General features: G+C 46.1%; 1 protein-coding gene across 1 annotated transcript; it reads left to right on the plus strand.

Annotated features, from left to right (window-relative positions):
* The first annotated feature begins 9593 nt into the window (after window positions 1–9593).
* Window positions 9594–20473, plus strand: pld6 (phospholipase D family member 6). The gene is made up of 3 exons (XM_033040771.1): window positions 9594–10144; window positions 17842–18073; window positions 19092–20473. Exons 1-3 carry the CDS (start codon window positions 9739–9741, stop codon window positions 19096–19098), a joined length of 645 nt encoding a protein of 214 aa, XP_032896662.1. The 5' UTR covers window positions 9594–9738; the 3' UTR covers window positions 19099–20473.
* Window positions 20474–22002: the final 1529 nt, after the last annotated feature.

Raw genomic sequence — 22002 nt, forward strand, 5'->3', positions numbered from 1 at the left:
TAAGGTGTCCTTGGGTGTCCAGAAAGGCGCCAGCAAATAAAATGCATCATCATCATCATTTCTCCACTGACTCACACCAACATCTGCACATGAATTGTGAAAGAACACTGTTAGGTTGCTTCACACCATGGTTTGGCAACAGCTCTGCTCAAGACCACAAGAAATTGCTGAGAGCTTAGTTTAGATACAGCACAGAAACAGGTCCTCTTTGCCCACCGAATCCGTGCCGACCATCGATCGCCTGTCCACACACTAGTTCTGTGTTTAGTTTAGAGATACAGAACAGAAACAGGCCCTTCGGCCCACCGAGTCCGTACCAACCAGCGATCCCCGCACACCAGCACTATCTGACACACACTCGGGCCAATTAATAATCTTGCCACGCCAATTCACCTACAAACCTAAATGTCTTTGGAATGTGGGAGGAAAGCTCAGTAAACCCAAGCTGGCCAAGAGTCCAGATTGAAGGTACACAAAATTGCTGGAGAAACTCAGCGAGTGCAGCAGCATCTATGGAGCAAAGGAAATAGGCGACGTTTCGGGCCGAAACCCTTCTTCAGACAGGCAAACTCTGGAGGGACAAGCACCTGACATCAGGATCGAACCTGAGTCTCTGGCACTTTGAGGCAACTCTACCGCTGCACCACTGTGCCGCCCCTATCGTGGATATCGCCCAGTCCATCACACAAAGCAGTCTCTCCATTCCACCCCCTGAAGGGCCTGTTAGAAAGCATTTTATCAGCTTGGTTTTGGAACAGCTCCAACCACACAACCTTTCTTCGGCCCATTTCCTCGAACTTCATAACCTTTGTCTCGTTTTCACACCTTTCACTTCCTTACCTCCGTGTCTCTCTCTCCCCCCTCACTCTCAGTCTGAAGAAGGGTCTCGACCAGAAACGTCACCCATTTCTTCTCACCGATTTTCAGAATCGGGGACAGTTTTTCTCCCAGCTGTTATCAGGTAACTGAATCATCCTACAACAACCAGAGAGCAGTGCTGAACTACTAACTACCTCTTTGATGACCCTAAGGCTATCCTTGATCAGTCTTTGCTGGTTTTAGCTTACACTAAATGTTATTCCCTTATCATGTACCTGTACACTGTAAATGGAACAATTGTAACCATGTATAGTTATGTCCCTGTCCCACTTAGGAATCCTGAACGGAAACCTCTGGAGACTTTGTGCCCCACCCAAGGTTTCCGTGCGGTTCCCGGAGGTTTTTGTCAGTCTCCGTACCTGCTTCCACTACCTGCAACCTCTGACAACCACCTGCAACCCTCGGGAACCGCACAGAAACCTTGGGTGGGGTGCAAAGTCTCCAGAGGTTTCCGTTCAGGTTTCCTAAGTGGGACAGGGACATAAAGAACTGCAGATGCTGTTTTAAACCATAGATAGACACAAAATGCTGGCGTAACTCAGCGGGACATGCAGCATCTCTGAATAGAAGGAATGGGTTACATTTCGGGTCGAGACCCTTCTTTTATCCACAGATGCTGCCTGTCCCGTTGAGTTGCTCCAGCATTTTGTGTCTATCTTCGATTATAATCATGTGTTGTCTTTGCGCTGACTGGTTAGCACGCAACAAAAGCTTTTCACTGTATCTCGGTACACACGACAATAAACATAGATAACACAGAATAATAGAAAATAGGTGCAGGAGTAGCCCATTCGGCCCTTCCAGCCAGCACCACCATTCATTATAATCATGGCTGATCATCCACAATCAGTATCCCGTTCCTGTTTTCTCCCTATATCCCTTGATACCGTTAGCCGTAAGAGCTAAATCTAACTCTCTCTTGAAAACATCCAGTGAATTGGCCTCCATTGCCTTCTGTGGTAGAGAATTCCACAGATTCACAACTCTCTGGGTGAAAACGTTTTTCCTCGTCTCCGTCCTAAATGGCCGACCCCTTATTCTTAAACTGTGACCCCTGGTTCTGGACTCCCCAACATCGGGGACATTTTTCCTGCATCTAGCCTGTCCAATCCCTTAAGAATGTTATATGTTTCACTAAGAATCCCTCTCATCCTTCTAAATTCCAGTGAATACAAACCCATTCAACCTATTATTTCATCATATGTCAGTCCTGCCATCCCGGGAATTAACCTGGTGAAAATGTGTAGCAAAGAACTGCAGATGCTGGTTTAAATTGAAGGAAGACACAAAATTCTGGAATAACTCAGTGGGATAAGCAGCATCTCTGGAGAGAAGGCATGGGTGACGTTTCGGATTTTGAAGAAGGGTTTCGGCCCGAAACGTTGCCTATTTCATTCGCTCCATAGATGCTGCTGCACCCGCTGAGTTTCTCCAGCATTTTTGTGTACTTTCGGATTCGAGACCCTTCTTCAGACCTGGTGAACCCATGCAGCACTCCCTCAATAGCAAGAAAACTAAATTAAACTCGCCAGAGATGCTGCCTGTCCCGCTGAGTTACTCCGGCACTTTGTGTCTATCTTCGGTATAAGCCAGCATCTGCAGTTACCTTAATACACAAAGTATTTCAGTGATTAGACTCTGTACAAATTCACAACTCAACTAAACAGGTTGTTTGTGGGAACAAGCGACAGACACAGAATTACGTACCTGGGTTGTGTCCACTGCTTGTGTCTGGAATATCGACTGTCCAACTCTTGTTCTCAGTGGCCGTCACTGTGTGGAGAACACGAATGTGTAGAGGGGGAAATTTACATCAGGAAACTGAAGTAAAATAAGGAAGTATTTCTTTATCAGCAAATAGTTAACCCCTTTCATCCCTGATGGGCATGGCTTTGATTTAGTGGAGCGAGTGGTGTAATGTGGGAAGAGTCCCTCACTATATCTGCAAACCTACTCTGGCTCTGACCCTATTCCTGGTCTCTGTAACCCCCTCCCCACCGGCCGCTACTCCCCTCCCTGTCAAATTGGAGGTATCTATTCTAGTGGGTGTGACAGTCTCCTGTTCCACATCGCCATGGTTAGGGTGCTCATTTGGGCAACACTGCACTGATTCAAGAATTGTGTAGTGATTCTGCACTGCACTGATTCAAGAACTGCAGATACTGGTTTAAATCGAAGATAGACACAAAATGCTGGAGTAACTCAGCGGGGCAGGCAGCATCTCTGGAGAGAAAGAATGGATGACGTTTCAGGTCTGAAGAAGGGTCTCGACCCGAAACGTCACCCATTCCTTCTCTCCAGAGATGCTGCCTGACCAGCTGAGTTACTAATTCAAGATTGTTTGGATTTGTGCAAGGCAAGTTTGCCCAACAAACCTCGCAAAGTTTTTTAATGAATTAGCAGAGAGTGAAAACCTAGAACAGAGAATAGCACAGCACGGAAACAGGCCCTTCGGCCCACCAAGTCCGCGCCGACCATCGATCACCCGTTCACACACTGGTTCTATGTTTAGTTTAGAGATACAGTGCAGAAACAGGCGCTTCGGCCCACCGAGTCCGCACCGAACTGCGATCCCGCACACTAACACCATCCGACACACTAGGGACAATTGCTCACTTATATCAAGCCTATTATCCTATAAACATGTACGTCTTTGGAAACCGAAGATCTTGGAAAAAACCCACGCAGAGAAAGTGCAAGCTCTGTACAGACAACGCATGTAGTCGGGATCGAACCTGTGTCACTGGCGCTGTGAGGCAGCAACTCTACCACTGCCCCACTGTGCCACCCACTTCAGCTTTCCCCCTCTGACCTTAATTTACCCCCGTAGGTTATCCCTAGTGTATGAGTAAGACTCATGGGAAACAGTGAAGTGGCAGGGACTTGAGAGGCCCAAGAGATGACCTCTTGCTTTACGAGGAAGTGGAAAAGGAAATTTAGTGCGAAAAATAAAAAAGTCCTTTTTTCAGAATTACGGGAAAATATATCCAACAGTTCCCCGAAGCTGAGGGTGCAGAACAGTCCCTTTATTAATCTAGAAAGCAAAGTGCTGGAGGAACTCAGCGGATCTGCGGAGGGAGTGGACTAGTGTCACCAGTTCCTTGTTTCTACAAACCACAGTTCAGATTGAGTCCCTTCAAAACAGGCCCTTTGGCCCAACTTGCCCACACTGGCCAACATGTCCCAGCTCCACTAATCCCACCTGCCTACGTTTGGTCCATATCCCTCCAAACCTGTCCTATCCATGTAGACTCAAAATACTGGAGTAACTCAGCGGGACAGGCAGCATCTCTGGAGAAATGGGCGACGTTTCGGGTCGAGACCCTCTTCAGACCTATCCATGTACCTGTATGTTTCTTAAACGTTGGAACAGTCAATGCTTCAATGACCTCCCCTGGCAGCTTGTTCCGTATACCCACCACCCCATTGTGTGACTAAGTTACGCCTCAGAAAACTACTAAATCTTTCCCCCTCTCACCATAAACCTATGTCCTCTGGTCCTCAATTCACCTACTCTATGTGTTTACCCAATCTATTCCTCTCATGATTTTGTACACCTCTATAAGATCACCCTCATCTTCCTGCACACCAAGGAATTCTCATCCTCTCCCTATAGCTCAGACCATAGAATCCTGGCAACATCCTCATAAATCTTCTCCGTATGCTTTCCGGCTGAAAACATCTTTCCTTTCACACGGTGCCCAGCACTGAACACACATATTCTAAATGCGGCCTCACCAACGTCTTATACAACTGCAAGATGACTTCCCAACTTCTACACTATGTGAACTGTATGAGCAGGTGTGAATGGGTCAAAGCCTGGCAAGTGATCGGCAGATGAGTAGACTTGGAGGGAGTGTCTAGAACCAGAGGCACAGCCTCAGAATTGAAGGACGTTCTTTTGGGAAGGCAATAAGGAAGACTTTCTTTAGTCAGAGGGAGGTAAATCTGTGGAATTCTTTACCACAGAACGTTGTGGAGGCCAAGTCAATAGGTATTTTTAAGGTATGAGAATGATAGATTCTTGATTAGTGCGAGTGTCAGGGGTTATGGGGCGAAGGCAGGAGAATGGGGTTGAGGGAGAGATAGACCAGCCATGATTGAATGGCGTTGATGGGCCGAATGGCCTAATTCTGCTCCTATCATAAGGTCATAAGGAATAGTAGTAGAATGTTCTTTAATTCTGAGGATATAATAATAATAATAATACATTTTATTTATGGGCGCCTTTCAAGAGTCTCAAGGACACCTTACAAAAATTGAGCATGTATAGGAAAAACATGTAAGGGGAATGAAATAAATAGTAGAGACATGACTAGTACACAAAGTAAAGACAGAATTCAATACAAAACACAGCATGAGGCAATTAATGCACAGATGAAAAGGGACGGGGACGTGGGGCTAAGGATAGGCAGAGGTGAAGAGATGGGTCTTGAGGCGGGACTGGAAGATGGGGAGGGACACGGAATTGCGGATCAGTTGGGGGAGGGAGTTCCAGAGCCTGGGAGCTGCCCTGGAGAAGGCTCTGTCCCCAAAACTGCGGAGGTTGGACTTGTGGATGGAGAGGAGACCGGCTGATGTGGATCTGAGGGACCGTGAGGGTTGGTAGGGGGAGAGGAGGTCAATGAGATATGTGGGGGCCAGATGGTGGAGGGCTTTGTAGGTGAGGACCAGGATTTTGTAGGTGATCCGGTGGGAGACGGGAAGCCAGTGAAGTTTTTTGAGGACTGGAGTGATGTGATGCCAGGATTTGGTGTGGGTGATGAGTCGGGCGGCTGCGTTCTGGACCAGTTGGAGTCGGTTGATGTAGGTGGAGCTGATGCCAAGGAGAAGTGAGTTGCAATAGTCCAGTCGGGAGGAGATGAAGGCATGGATGAGTCTTTCAGCAGCAGGCGGTGTGAGAGAGGGTCTGAGTTTGGCGATGTTGCGGAGATGAAAGAAGGAGGTTTTAATGACATGGCGGATGTGAGGCTCAAGGGAGAGGGTGGAATCAAAGATCACGCCAAGGTTGCGGGCCTGGGGAGATGGGGAGACAGTGGTGCCGTCGATGGTGAGAGTGGGGTTATTGATTTTGCTAAGTGTGGCTTTGGAGCCTATGAGGAGAAATTCTGTCTTATCGCTGTTGAGTTTGAGGAAATTATGTTGCATCCAGGTTTTTATTGCTGACAAACAGGAGTTGATATGGGAGAGGGGGGGGGTTGTGGGGGGATTTGGTGCCAAGGTAAATCTGGGTGTCATCAGCGTAACAGTGGAAGTCCAGATTGAAGTGGCGGAGTATCTGACCAAGGGGGAGGATGTAGATGATGAAGAGGAGGGGGCCGAGTACGGAGCCTTGGGGAACGCCTTGAGTGACTGCGGCTGTAGCAGAGGTGTGGTTGTGGAGAGAGATGAAGTGGGATCTGTTGGAAAGGTAGGAACGGAGCCAGCTGAGTGCAGAGCCTTCAATGCCGAGGTCCTTGAGTCTGGTGAGCAGGATGTTATGGTTCACTGTATCGAAGGCTGCGCTCAGGTCGAGGAGGATGAGGATGTTGAGGGAACCAGTGTCAGCAGAGGTGAGGAGGTCGTTGAGGACTTTGAGGAGAGCAGTTTCTGTGCTATGGAGGGGGCGAAAGCCAGATTGGAGGGGTTCAAGTAGGTTATACGCAAGGAGGTGGGAATGAAGTTGTGACGCAACGATACGCTCCAGGGTTTTTGAAAGGAAGGGGAGGTTTGAGATTGGGCGGTAGTTAATGAGAGAGGAGGGATCAAGACCAGGTTTCTTTAAGATTGGTGTAACGGCAGCAGTTTTGAAAGCGGAGGGGACAATTCCTTGGGACAATGAGGAGTTGAAGAGATTAGTGAGGTAGGGGCAGAGTACGGGGAGGCAGGACTTCAACAGGGGAGTGGGGAGAGGGTCGAGGGAGCAGGTGGTGGGATATGACCTAGACTCTCCCATTTGTGGAAACATCCTCTCCACATCCACTCTATCCAAGTCTTTCACTAATCTGTATGTTTAAATGAGGTCCCCCCCTCATTCTTCTAAACTCCAGCGAGTACAGGCCCAGTGCTAACAAACGCTTATCATCGGTTAGTGTACTGATTCCTGGGATCATTCTTGTAAGCCTCCTCTGGACTATCTTAAGAGTCATCCTTCCTCAGATACGGTGCCCTAAATTACTCACCATATTCCAAAAACAGCCTTACCAGCGCCTTATAGAGCCTCAACATTATATCCCTGTTTGTGTATATAAGCCCTATAGACATATATGCTCGCATTGAGTTTGCTCGCTATATTACCATTATCACTATAACTTATGAAGTGGCAGAAACTCGAGCGGCCCAACGACCTCTTGATATATGAGAAAGTAGACAGAAGTTGTGAGGAAATTTAGTGCTAAAAATGAAAATGTTCTTTCACAGAATGAAGGGAAATGTATCGCAGAGTTCCCCAAAGCTGAGGGTGCATAACACTCCCTTTATTCATCGAGAAAACAAATGCTGGAGGAACTCAGTGGATCTGGGGGGGGGGGGGGGTAGACACAAAGGGCTGGAGTAACTCAGCGGATCTGGGGGGGTTAGACACAAAGGGCTGGAGTAACTCAGCAGGACGGGCAGCATATCTCCAGAGGAGCAATGGGTGACGTTTCGGGTCGAGGCCCTTCTTCAGACTGAGAATCAGGGGAGAGGGAAATGAGAGATATGGACGGTGATGTAGAGAGATATAAAACAAATGAATGAAAGATGCAAAAAAGCTCACAATGGTAAAGGAAGCAGGCCGTTGTTAGCGGTTTACTATGTGATAATGAGAAGTTGGTGCGACTTGGGTGGGGGAGGGATGGAGAGAGGGGGAACGCAGGGGTTACTTGAAGTTAGAGAAATCAATATTCATATCAGACAGAGAAGTGGCAAGGGAGCATCGACATTAGTCGGCAGGCCCGTCCGACAGAATTAAAATCTGTCATAAAGTGGTGTTATCACGAGGGTTTACGGTTGAGAGGGTGAATTTAGTTGTAGAAGGAACCGCAGATGGTGGCTGAAACCAATGATCGACATAAAAAGCTGGAGTCACTCAATGGGTCAGTTTAGTTTAGTTTAGAGATACAGTGCAGATACAGCGTGGAAACAGGCCCTTCAGCCCACCGAGTCCGCGATGACCAATGATCACCTGTTCACACTAGGTATGTGTTTAGTTTAGAGGTACATCATAGAAACAGGCCCTTCAGCCCACCGTGTCCGCGCTGACCAGCGAAGCTTCTCTGCATTAGTGTAGCGTAGCGATTGAACTAAAGCCTTAGAGTGCGAGAGACCCAGGTTCGATCTTGGCTACGGGTGCTGTCTGTACGGAGTTTGCACGTTCTCTCGGAGAAATGGCAGATGGAGTTTAATCTGAGCAAGAGTGCAATGTTGCACTTTGGGAGGTTGAAGGCACAAGGAGAGGGGGTAGTTCCATGGCAACTCCAATAACAGCATTGTTTGTTTTTAGCACAGAAACCGGCCCTTCGGCCCACCTAATCCTGACTGACCATCGATCACCCGTTCACACACTAGTTCTAAGTTTAGTTTAGAGATACAGTGTGGAAAGAACCCTGTGGCCCACCGTGTCCACGCCGACTAGCGATCCCCGCACTATTCCACACACGCTGGGGACAATTTACATTTATACCAAGCCAATTAACCTACAAACCCGTACGTTTTTGGAGTTTGTGGCCGGAGGAGCTGGGACCACGTTGCAAATGCATCGGATATAGACTGGGGAAATAACTCGCATGAGCCGCGTATTGATGCAGCGCTGCAGAGGGTGAAGCCGGCCGACCTCAGTCACATTCTCAGTCACAGCCGCTACCTTTGCGTAGTTTCCCTTGCATTGTGTTGTGCAGCTTCCCTTGTATTGCTTTAACACACACTGTGCAAAAAAAAAAAAGAAATTTAACTTATATATATATTTATATCAATGTGTGTTTGTGCGTGCCTGTGTGTGAGAGGCAAGTTAAGGACCTATCCCCACCAGCATGCGATTGCATGCGTCTAGCGCGACCAAACGTGGTCGCTTGAAAAATCTTGCAATGCCTGCAGGCGCATTGAGGGCGTACGCAGCGTCTCGGCCGGCGTACGCAGGGCTGCCAACTCAGGCAGAGAGAGAGGGGGGAGGAAGAGAGAGAAAGGCAGATGGGGCAGAGACAGAGAGAGAGAGAGAGGGAGGGAGAGAGAGTGGCACAGAGAGACAGGGGCACAGAGAGACAGGGAGAGAGGGAGTCCCGCTGGGGTGGCTCAGCGGGACGGGCAGGGGCTCTGGGGAGAGGGTTGCGTTTCTGGTCGAGACCCTTCTGCAGACAATCACAAGTACTCTTACCGACGAGAGTTCAGTTTAGTCTGAAGAAGGGTCTTCTCTCCAGAGTCGCTGCGCTGCCTGTCCTGCTGAGTTACTCCAGCTTTTATCTATCCTCAATTTCCGAGTTAAATACCATTTCTCACGGGGGGCTTTTTGCTTCTATCCTCACCCATTTCCCAACCTCAGCCTCACGGACAGCGTGTGGGCAGACCGGTAAAATGGCGTCGACAATCACACATGTGATACTACGTCTTTTTCGCTGAGTGGCGCATCTTGCTCCTCTAGTATCTTTGGGTGGAACTAGTGAGAAGGAAGGTGATGAGCAGATGGAGCAGTTGAGGGAGGGGGTGAGGCAGGCAGGCTGGCTGGCTTCAGATGGAACCAGGTGGAGGAGGGGGGTGATGGATGAGAGGCAGAGACGGATAATGAGAGGATAAAAGGTGTAGATGGAGCCTGGGGGCAGCAGGTGACGTTTGACGTCATGGTGCTCAGTGCGCGATTGTTTTGGCGCGCGGCACGTGGTTACGGCCGTTGCTGAGGGCGAGGCGAAGATGAGCTCGAGTCACTCGGTCTGGCGAGGCCTGGTGGCGACGGTCGGCCTGGTGCTCACAGCCGAGGGACTTTACTACCTGTTCCGATACCTGAAGTGGGTCCGTGAGCAACAGCCCAGGGTGCTGTTCTTCCCGGCGCCGGTGACCTGCGTGCGGCCACTGTTGCTGGCGAGCCCCGGACGCTGCGACTGCCCGTTGCCGCACCGGGAGAGCGCCCTGAGCCGCATGGCACGCCTGTTGCTCAGCGCTCGCCGTTCCATCGACGTCTGCGTCTTCACCATCTCCAGCCTGGACCTGAGCGGCTCGGTGCTGGTTGCATACGAGCGCGGCGTGCGCGTCCGTGTTATCACCGACTCCGACTACATGGCGCTGGCCAGCTCGCAAGTGGGCACATTCAGGAAAGCAGGTGAGTGTCGCGGGCTTCGAGCCAAGCCTGTTGTCGATGGTCCGGTCACTGGGTCCCACCCCAACTCTCCACTGCAGCCGCCACGCAGTGCCTGGCCGGCACCTCCCAAACCAAAGATTATAGAGGAGCTCTATAATCTTTGTCCCAAACTAAAGACCCGTCTGACGAAGGGTCTCGACCCGAAACGTCACCTATTCCTTCGCTCCATAGATGCTACCTCACCCGCTGATTTATCCTGCATTTTTATCTGCCGTCGAAAGGTTAGGCAATGTATTTTGGGAAATTAAACAAGGCAAGAGAATGCAGAATGCAGCATAGTAAGATGTATAGAAGAACTGGAGACTTAAAACATTCTTAGATACTGGGATAGAAGGAAGGTGGCTGAGGAGAAAGAATACATGCTTAAAGTATACTTTAATGACTGAGGCACACAATACAAAATAGCAAATATGTAGTTCTAGTACCACACAACTGGAAGTATGTGATACCACTGGAGAGAAGACAGAGCAAATAAATAATATGCTGGTGGAACTCAGTAGGTAAGGCAGCATCTGTGGAGACAGTGAGATAGATGGTCGACATTTCTGAACAGGGCAGAGAGTATGAAGGGAATGTGGCTGGTAGAAAGAGGTAAGGTGGGGGCTGCAGGAACTTAGGCTGTGGGCTGAGGAACTTTATCGTTCAGGTTCGTGACCCAACTCACGGAACTACCTGAATTTTTAACATATTGTGTAAAAATATTATATAAATCATACCTGAAACTCATCAAGACCAAAACCTGCACATTTTGTTTAAATATGACAAAAACTTCCAATTTTCAGAGTAGTAATTGTCCAATCAATGCACATTTGACATTGAGGTTGGACGCAAATTGACCAATCCCGCGCTTTGTTTTATGGTCGCTAGGCAGCGAGGAACCTGGGATCATGGCTGCCTCATCATAACATTAATAGCAATAGCAAGGTTTCCAAGGAATAAAGGTAATGCTCACCTTGCTGATCATTTTGATTTTCAATTGATTTATCTTTATAAAGTTATGATGTGAACTGTTAAATAAAAATGATAAATAACAAATGTACAGCTAGGATTAGGGTCAGGGTTAGGGTCAGTCGGTCGGGCTTGTCGGTAGGCCGATGGATGCTGTGGAGGATCGGTTGGGCTGTCGGTCCGCTGGTGGATGGTGAGAGTGTTCGGAAGGCCGGTAAGTACTACGAGGTCTGTCAGGCAGTTGGTGGGCTGGCGGATGCTGCGAGGGGTCGGTCGGGCAATTAGTACGCCGGTGGATGCTGCGAGGGGTTGGTCGGGCTGTCGGAAGGCCGGTGAGTGCTGCGAAGGGTCGGTCGGGCTGTCGGAAGGCCGGTGAGTGCTGCGAGGGGTCGGTCGGGCAGTTGGTAGGCCGGTGGATTCTGCGAGGGGTCAGTCGGGCTGTCGGAAGGCCGGTGACTGCTGCGAAGGGTCAGTCGGGCAGTTGGTAGGCCTGTGAATGCGGCCCTGGGTTGCATGGTCAGCCTGCTGCTCAGCGCTCGCCGTTCGCTCGACGTCTGCGTCTTCACCATCCCCAGCCTGAACCTGAGCGGCTCGGTGTTGGTTGCGCACGGCGTGTTATCACCGACTCCGACTACATGGCGCTGGCCAGTTCGCAAGTGGGCACATTCAGGAAGGCACGTGAGTGGCGCGGGCCTTGAGCCAAGCCTGTTGTCAACGGTCCGATCACTAGATCCCACCCCAGCTCTCCACTGCAGCCGCCACGCAGTGCCTGGCCAGCTCCTCCCAAACTAAATGTCTATTTACCGGCCCGGAGCCTCCCGCACGCTGGGCTTTCTGCAGTGCCCAAAGCCAGCATGGCCTTAAAACCTGCTCGACTGTCCGAGTTCGTCCAGTAGATTGTTACATTTTATTAAAGAAGGAAAGGGAGATATTATAATGCTGTTGCAATGGAATGAATAGTAGAGCAGGAAACAAAACACCTTTGGAAGATTCCTGTGTAGAATTAGAATCTATTTGGGTGGTGCTAAGTAGCAGTCGGGGTGGGGGCACAACAAACATTGGGGATTCTTTAAGGGTGAAATAAGGGCATTAATGGTGCGAATGGAAGGTATGAGGTATGAAGTTATGAGGGGGGGATGGCTATCATGACAGTAACTTTACACTTACAGAAATCTATCATTGCAAATATATGTTCCTTAAGGCAAAAAGACATTACTAGAAATTTGGTAGGGCTATAGAATAGATTAAAGAGTGCCAAACCTACAGAAAAAACGTATTCAGTTGCCAGAATTTTTATTTTTTTTAAATGAGTGTAAACCAGTGAGAAATATAAAAACTGAATTTCACTATTTTTGTATAAAAAAAAAGAATAGGCCAGTGAGAGCAAATGCATTGTTAACATTCAGGGAAATTTATAAAACAGTCCTTAGATCCCAATTTGTGGGCCTCCTGTATTTTTTGGCAAATTTTATAATCATTTTCTGTTGTTTTAACAGAAAATCTTTATAATTCTCCTCTTGGCCATGGATGGACCACTATTTGTGTTGTATTTTTTCCAATCAGTCACAGCAAACTCACTCCTCATACCTTCATAGTATTTTTTTTGTTTTGGTTTAGATTGAGCTATATCACATTAAGAGGAATATGGGCATAGCAGAGTAATAGAACGAATAATTTGTACCTGGCTTCACAAAAGACGCAATCTTCCAGAAATACTGTAGAACAAAGGGGGTAGTACAAATAAGGAAGTAAAATGAATTAGTTAGCTTAGGTCTTCAAGTCCTGGCAACATCCTCATAAATCTGTGTAGGAAAGAGCTGCAGATGCTGGTTTAAATCAAAGTTAGACACAAAATATTGGAGTAACTCAGCGGGTCAGGCAGCATCTCAGGAGAGAAGGAATGGGTGACGTTTCGGGTCGATACCCTTCTTCAGACTTCTCCTCTACACTTTCCAGCTTAATAACATCCTTCGTATAGGATAGGGTACGTTTTAGTTGGATATGGGCCAAATATGGGGATTAGCTTAGATGGGGGCTTCTTGGACGGAATGGGTGGGTTGGGTGGAAAGGCATGTTGCCATTGTGCACTGAACATTGTCTTCCAAGCTTCCATTGATTCTAGAATAGTTTCCACAGATTGTAGGATACCAAATAAAAGAAAGGGAGAGAAAAGGGGACCTATAGACAAGTTCATCCGACAACCTGAATAGGAAAAATGCTGGAATCTATTAGTTAAGTCACTTAAAAAATAAGAATAGGATTGAGTAAAGTGAATGTGAATTTATGTATAAGAAATGATGCTTAATAATCTGGGATTTTTTTACATTTGTAACTATTGGAACAGATAAAGGTGAACGAGATTTTGTGTATTTGGACTCTTATAAGGCATTTTCTAAGTGTGACACAAGATATTAAATTAAAATGCACAGTGCTGGAGGTAAAAAGTTGCACTAGACTAAAGATCACTTAAGTAATACAGAGGTCATGTTTGGGTTGCAAGGCTGCAAACAAAGAAATTGGTGTTCACAATCAATTTGGATGAGCAGATGTTATGAAAATATCCAAGTTTGCAGGTGATACAAAGCTAGGTGGCAGTGTGAGCTGCGAGGAGGATGTAGGGAGGCATAATGGTGATTATAGACAAAGTAGGTAAAAACTCTTCTATGTGGAGAAAGATTGCAGATGAGCAAAGTACAGAAATATCAGTTAACTATGGACTGTTTCCTTGATCATCGTTACTTTTTTGCATGTCTTTCACACACTTGTCTATGTCTCTTAATCACCCTCTATATCTCTAATTTCCCTTTCCCCTGACTCTCATACTTGACCCGAAACATCACCTATTCCTTTTTTCCAGAGATGCTGTCTGACCTGCTGAGTTACTCCAGCTTTTTGTGTCCGAAGAAATATCTTTTGTGTTCTAGGGCATAGTAGTTTCAGCACATAGTTAAAGCAGGAAATAGCATCTTAACATTAAATGCGAAAGGGGTAATTTGATTTAGTTTATTACTAGACGAAGTGGGACCCATTGTCACACGGAAGGCCTGGACCCCAAACGCAATATTCCACCACTCACGCATAGCCCCCAACTGCATAGGCGCGGCTGACGCGTTCCCGTTGTGACGCCCCTGATCCACACACCATCCCCCCCCCCCCCCCCCCCCCCCCCCATCCACTCTTAGCGGCTCTCCGGGCGGAGCAGCCATTCCCGCCCATTGGGTTCCCATTGTGACGTAGAACACGTGGGTATTACTGCGCAGGCGCATCTGACGGGCACGGCAAGTGGAAAAGGGATTTATTAAAGCTTAAAATGTGAATAACTTAAAATATAACAACAATTTAAATGCTAAAGATGAGATTTATTTAGTCCATTCTTTCTTGTTGCGTCTCTTGTTGCGTTCTGCAGAGGGGGAAGGGGGCGGCTTCAGGCGGTGGCTGTCGTGGGGCGGTGGGAGAGGGGGACGGATTCCAGCGGGGCTGTCGGAGGCCGGTGGGGGAGGGCGGCGAGGCTTTCTTGACGGCTAGTACAGTGTTGTGGGCCGAACGGGCTGCAGCTGGACCAGGCATAGCTTCAAGCGGAAGCATTCTGTAGCCGGGGGAGGGGGACCGCTTCAGGTGGGGGCCGGTGGAGAGCGTTCTGCAGCCAGGGGAAGGCTTCAGGCGGGGAGCGTCCTGCAGCTGGGGGAGGGGGACGGCTACGGGCGGGGGGCGATCGGGAGCATCCTGCAGCCAGTGGAGGGGGGGAGGGGGCGATGCCACGGCCTGCTGTTGCCATGGCCCACCGCTGACATGGCCTGCAGCTGCCGCTCCCCATCGGGGGCGGGGACCGGTGGGGAGCATCCTGCAGCTGGGGACAGCTTCAAGCGGTGGCTGGGGGTGGGGGGGAGAAGCCAGAGTCCTGCAGCTGGGGACAGGGACGGCTACAGCCGGGGGGGGGGCAGCATCCTGTAGCCAGGGGGGACGCCTGCAGGCGGAGAAATTAAAATAGAGCGAAACTTACCCGTGGAGATGTGATGAGGCGGGAAAAAAGATGGTGATGTTCCGAATGAACTCTTAAAGATTTTTAAACCTCGCTAACTTTTACAACATACCACCGATCGGAACGAAACTCGTAGCGCTATCGTGTACCGTTTTTGCGCAAATAGAAAAAACGTGCAAACCGGAAGAGCACAAGATCAGGGTTTTAGTTATGTATAGATAGATGGTTATGAGGTGCAGTGAAAAGCTTTTGTTGCGTGCTATCCAGTCAGCGAAAAGACTACGCATGATTGCAATCAAGCCACCCACAGTGTACAGGTACAGGATAAAGGGTATAATATTTAGTGCAAGATAAAGTCCGATTAAAGATAGTACAGAGGTCTCCAATGAGGGAGATGAAAGGTCAGGGCTGCTCTCTAGCTGAGGAAAGGACGGTTCAGTTGCCTGATAACAGCAGGAAGAAACTGTCCCCGGAGGTATGCGTTTTCAAACTTCTGTACCTCTTGCCTGATGGGAGAGGGGAGAAGAAGGAGTGATCGGGTGAGACTGGTCCTTGATTATGCTGCTGGCCTTGACATGGCAGTGTGAAGTGTAGATGGAGTCAATAGATGGAAGGTTAGTTTGCAAGATGGTCTGGACTGTATCCAGATGTAGTAACTCCACTTTTTAAGAAAGGAGGGAGAGAGAGAAAACGGGGAATTATAGATCAGTTCGCCTCACATCGGGAGTGAGGAAGATGCTTGAGTCGATTATTAAAGATGTAAAAGCAGCGCATTTGGAGAGCAGTAAACGGATCGGTCAGTCAGCATGGACTGCAGGGGAAATCATGCCTGACTAATCCTCTGGAATTTTTTGAGGATGTAACAAGTAGAATGGATAAGAGAGAGCCAGTGGATGTGGTGTATCTGGACTTTCAAAAAGCCTTTGACAAGGTCCCACACAAGAGATTAGTGTGCAAAATTAGAGCGCATGGTATTGGGGGTAGGTTATTGAAGATAGACACAAAAAGCTGGAGTAACTCAGCGGGACAGGCAGCATCTCTGGAGAGAAGGATTGGGTGACGTTTCGGTTCGAGACCCTTCAGGGTATTGACATGGATAGAGAACTGGTATGGAGACAGGTAGCAAAGAGTAAGAATTAACGGACCCCTTTCAGAATGGCACGCAGTGACCAGTGGGGTTCCGCAAGGCTCGGTGCTGGGACCCCAGTTATTTACAATATATATTAATGATTTACTCGAGGGAATTAAATGTAATATCTCCAGGTTTGTGGATGACACAAAGCTGCGTGGCAGTGTAAGCTGCAAGGCGGATGCTATGAGGCTGCAGGGTGACTTGGATAGGTTGGGTGAATGGGCAGATGCAGTATGATGTGTTATCTACTGAATCATGTGTTACGCGCGTTACATAGTGTCCAAGGGTGGACACCAAGATGAAAGTAGCTCCAGTTTCTTCTAGTATTTTTTGTAATTTCTTTCATGTTTTGAATAAACTTTATGGAAGTAATTGTCCATACAGAATAAGAGACTGCAGGTACATAATTTGATGGAAATATAGCTACTGCAAAATGCTGGTGTCACACGTGTGATGGTGGACACCAAACATATTCACTAATTTTGGCATGCAGCAGCTTTTACAGAATTTTGATATTAAGGTTACTTTCTTCTCATAATTTCATTATCTATTGAGTTCTTCAAACTAGAAAATGTTCAATCTCCTTGAAGTTCTTTGGTCTTAATTTATCATTGTGGTGTAACGATGGTTACTCTAAAATAGGGTGGACACCAAGAGTAACCACCGTTACACTCTTTGAAATATGGCCATTCAGAGCACTTAATGCCAAATTCATCAAATGTTTTGCTTATTACTGTGAAACATGCATCTCTGCAAAGCAACAAACTTGAAAATGTTTTGAATTATAATGAAATTAATGTAGAAATTGCCTCTTTATTTCATTGCATGTCATTTTTGGTGTATTCAAAATCATAATTTTGAGATATAAACTGGTTAAATCAACTTGATTTTATCTCTATTATCTCTTACACATTTGAGTAACAATCCCTGAAAACATTAACACCATACTACTTGAAACGGTGGAGATATTACATTTTTAATGTTCTGTGCTGAACATTATTGTAAAAATACACAAAAACCCATCATCCTCGAAGTGAAAAGGTGGCCCTCAGATTTCTATTAAATCTTGACTCTCACCTTAAACATGTCCTCTTGTTTTTAATTTCACGTACATTGGGTAAAAGACCCCATGCATTCACCCTACCTATTCCTCTCATGATTTTATACACTATTCTATAAAATTCTCCAGGGAATAAAGTCTTAGCCTGCCCAACATCTCCCTCATTCCCTCGTCTGGGCATCAACCTCATAAATCTTTTCTACATTCTTTCCAGCTTAATTATATTCTTACCATAGCAGGATGACCAAAACTGAACACTGTACTCTTAAGTGTGGCCTCGCCAACTTCTATTTGCATTACCCTGACTGATGAAGGCTAATGTACCAAAAGCTGCTTGATCTACCTGTGACACCACGTTCAGGGTACTTTGCACATGTAGATGAAAATACTTCTGATATTAAGAACATGAAGAGATGTGGGGTTAGTGCACAAAATTGACACTGATGCCAAAGATTAGCCACAATCTTATTGATTGGCAAACCAGGTATGAGAAGCTGAATGGCAATCTTGCTAATTCTTATTTTCTCTTATGATGGCAGGTATAGAGGTCCGACACGATCAGGATACAAATTACATGCATCACAAATTCGCCCTAATTGATGGATCTATTCTTATAACTGGATCCTTGAACTGGAGTGCGCAGGCCATTTTTAGAAATAAGGAAAATGTAATTATAATTAAAGATGCTGATATTGTGAAAGCATTTACAGAAGAATTTGAACGACTTTGGAATGAGTATGATCCAACAAAGTACAGCTTCTCTCCGCAAAGGTAAATAGAAACCACCTGCATAATCTTGTATGGATTTTACTATAGTCCACTGGTTGTCCACACAGGATTAATGGAAACTGTGGCAAGTAAAACTCAAAATACTGTTTGGACAAATAACTTGTTTTTGCTTGGATCTATTTATTTCTATGAACCACATTCACTAAAAAAGACAAATATGCATAATTGTAAACATATTTCTTGCTAGTGTTGAATTTTCTGCAAAAAAATATTCCAATTTAAAAATAGAAAGAATGAAAAGCATAAATACAACTTTTTGGCTACAAATTAACAACTCATTTAAATAGTGCCTATAACAGGAAATTATACAGAATATGAGAAACACACAGATGCAGAGAAAGAAAATGAATAGCAGCAACTTACACATAGTCAAAGTGACAGGTTTAAAGGAGAATTTTGAATCAAGGACCATAGACAATTTATAGACAGATGAGAAGTATTTCTGGAGTTTAGGGACACAATATCTGACTGCACAGTTGCCATGTGCAGGCAGTGTGGATTGTATGAAAGGCCAGAGTTAAAGGAACAGGAGTAGGAGAGGCAGGAGCAAAGTCATTAAAGAACATTTAGACATGCTCAGAATTGATTTGATGCACCACCCCAAAAAAAAATGGTCAAATGTATTTCAGACTGTCCTTCCCTTAGTTCAGGGGTTGGCAACCTTTTCTGCCAAAAGGCCAGGCCATATGTCTGAGCGGATGGCGGGCCACATCTATCACATGGATCCCGCCCCGGATGGCAGGCATCAAATCACGTGTTCACGTAGATTCTGCCCCTTCGAGGACGCACGGAGCTCAAATATCATAATCACTCGCCTCCGAACCCCGTTTAGGTCTTGATCTGAAACATCACTCATCCCTTTTCTCCAGATATGCTTCGTATGCTGCTTATTTACATCAGTGTTTGATATATTTATTTAGTATATAAAATGCATGTTATTTTGCAGCTTTGCTTATTTCAATTTGATTGTTGTATCTTTTTGTATTCAATTTTTTTGCAGTTCTTAGTTTGAACAAAGGTGTAGCCAAAGGCATTACAGTGAGAAAAAACAAATGAAATCACCTCTTCGCCTGGGAGATCATTATGGACTATTTTATTTGTTGCAGAATTATGCTATATTGGTTTCCAAATTAAGCACATCGGTTTGATAATATATGCACCCCTGCGTTATGAAAGCGGGACATTCCTAAGAATTTTTTTATTTTACAATGTCACCCCTTGGCAAAAAATGACAATTGTTGTTTTTGTTTAGTTAGCTTATTGTGTATTTTAAATTTGTGAATTCCGTGTGGGCGAATTACTGTTCCCCTGAATTGCCATTATGTGGGGGGTCCATTACTATTGTTGATTTGGAGCATTGGAAAAGGCTTTCCAGTATGTGTAGCTGGTACATTTCTGGTTTTATACATTTCAATAATTGTTGGGTATTGTGACTATAGTTAGAACTAATTAGAATGCTGCACTTACATTTTTTTGAGCTGTGGATTAATTTTCTACCTGATAATGGGCACTGAAGAATGTGTTTACATTACAAGTTTTTGCTGAAGAGAAATTACTGCTGTGAACCAACGTACTGCTGTGCATATTCAAAGCAATGTTGACCTAACTGTATTTTACAGGAGTTTCTGATTAAGTTACGGTGTAAATTCACCATCGAAGAAAGATGGAGGCAGTAAATAGACAATGGGTGCAGGAGTAGGCTATTTGGCCCTTCGAGCCATTCAATGTGATCATGGCTGATCATCCCCAATCAGTACCCTGTTCCTGCCTTCTCCCCATATCCCATGACTCTGCTATTAAGAGCCCTATCTAGCTCTCTCTTGAAAGCATCCAGAGAACCTGCCTCCACCTGAGGCAGAGAATTCCACAGACTCACCACTCTCTGTGAGAAAAAGTGTTTCCTCGTCTCCGTTCTAAATGGTTTACTCCTTATTCTTAAACTGTGGTCCCTGGTTCTGGACTCCCACAACATCGGGAACATGTTTCCTGCCTCCAGTGTGTCCAAGCCCTTAACAATCTTATATGTTTCAATGAGATCGCCTCTCATCCTTCTAAACTCCAGAGTGTACAAGCCCAAAATAGTGAACAACGTTATCTGTAATGTGACCTGTAATAAGCATCAGCGTCATCAAATGACTACAAATTGGACACCACAGAGTGGGATTCTGTTTTAAGTTTGGAAGTTGTGCACACTGGGCAGGGAATGGGTGTGCTCTTAGCTGGAACTGACGTTTTCATAGTGTGGAGAAATGTTAATTGGAGCAAAATTGCTGTAACAAGTAATGAATGATATGTCAGGAATTTTATATTGTAGAACTATCATACAAACAATACAACTTTATTTTGTGATGTCATTTATTAAAATAACAAACATTTGTGTTGATGTTGGATTTGGATCTATCATTTAACCAAAATGATCAATTAATTAAATGACTGGATTTGTGTCTTATGTCCCTGTCCCACTTAGGAAACCTGAACAGAAACCTCTGGAGACCTTGCGCCCCACCCAAGGTTTCCGTGAGGTTCCCAGAGGTCACTCTCCCTATTGGTGGAAAGTGGTTTCCGCGTAGTCGCGGCTTCTTCTATGTTCCTGCGATTATTATTTTTTTAAACGGGCCTTGACTAAAAATAGGTTGCCGTTTGGTTGAAGCCAGTGTAGTGGGGTCACTATTTACTTACAAGGCAGTCGAAGGCAATCGCCTTCGCTGACCGGCCATTTTTATTGGCTCATTAAAGTTTTCAGCAAAGATCCGCCGGAAGGTAAAATGCCCGCTAATTTTATTAAACTTCTTAAAACTGTCTCCACCCCTTCTCTCTTCCCCATTTTCCCCTCTTTGATGAGTAGATGCAGCTCACTCTTCGGTCGAGGCTTTCCAGGCAAGTGACCAAAACCTCTGGTGATTCATGGAGAGTGACCGGAACCTCACGGAAACCTTGAGCACAAGGTCTCCAGAGGTTTCCGTTCAGGTTTCCTAAGTGGGACGGGCATAATGGTACAGGGTCTGGATTTATCTTCTATGAATTTCAACAAATACATCAAGAGTAGGAGTATGTCACCTGGCCCCTCAAGCTCCCCTGCATTTAATTAATCATCTTATCTGCCTGTTCCCAAGGCCCTCAAATTCCTGATCTTTCAAAAAAGGTCTTATACTTATGGATTGTGATCATTATCCCCAAAATGTTTTTCTACTGAAATTCCAGTCAGCTGGCCAGGCTAATTTCCCAACACAAGGTCCAGTATGCTCTATTCTCAGGGAGGACTATTCACATACTGTTTCAAGAAACCCTCTTGGATACAGCTCGCAAATTCTGCCCTGTCTAAGCCTTTGGTATTGAATAAGTCCCAGTCAATATGGCAAAAGTTAAAGTCAACTACTAAGACAAACCTGTTATTTTAACATATTTCAGTAACATGTCTATATATCTGTTACTCTATCTCCCGCTTGCTATTGAGAGGCCTATAGTACAATTCCATAAGAGAGCTTGCACCATTGTTATTTCTAAATTCTACTCATAATTAGCTGTGAGGAGGATGCTAGGAGACTGCAAGGTGACTTGGATAGGCTGGGTGAGTGGGCAAATGTTTGGCAGATGCAGTATAATGTGGATAAATGTGAGGTTATCCACTTTGGTGGCAAAAACAGGAAAGCAGACTATTATCTAAATGGTGGCCGATTAGGAAAAGGGGAGATGCAGCGAGACCTGGGTGTCATGGTACACCAGTCATTGAAAGTAGGCATGCAGGTGCAGCAGGCAGTGAAGAAAGCGAATGGTATGTTAGCTTTCATAGCAAAAGGATTTGAGTATAGGAGCAGGGAGGTTCTACTGCAGTTGTACAGGGTCTTGGTGAGACCAGACCTGGAGTATTGCGTACAGTTTTGGTCTCCAAATCTGAGGAAGGACATTATAGC

The sequence above is a fragment of the Amblyraja radiata genome, chromosome 22 (genome assembly GCF_010909765.2).
Source record: "Amblyraja radiata isolate CabotCenter1 chromosome 22, sAmbRad1.1.pri, whole genome shotgun sequence".
Classification (NCBI taxonomy): Eukaryota; Metazoa; Chordata; class Chondrichthyes; order Rajiformes; family Rajidae; genus Amblyraja; species Amblyraja radiata.

Coding starts and splice junctions, on each gene's coding strand:
- pld6 (XM_033040771.1), top strand. CDS start 9,739: ATGAGCTCGAGTCACTCGGTCTGGCGAGGCCTGGTGGCGACGGTCGGC. Junction 10,145..17,841: donor GGGCACATTCAGGAAAGCAG/GTGAGTGTCGCG, acceptor TTATGATGGCAG/GTATAGAGGTCCGACACGAT.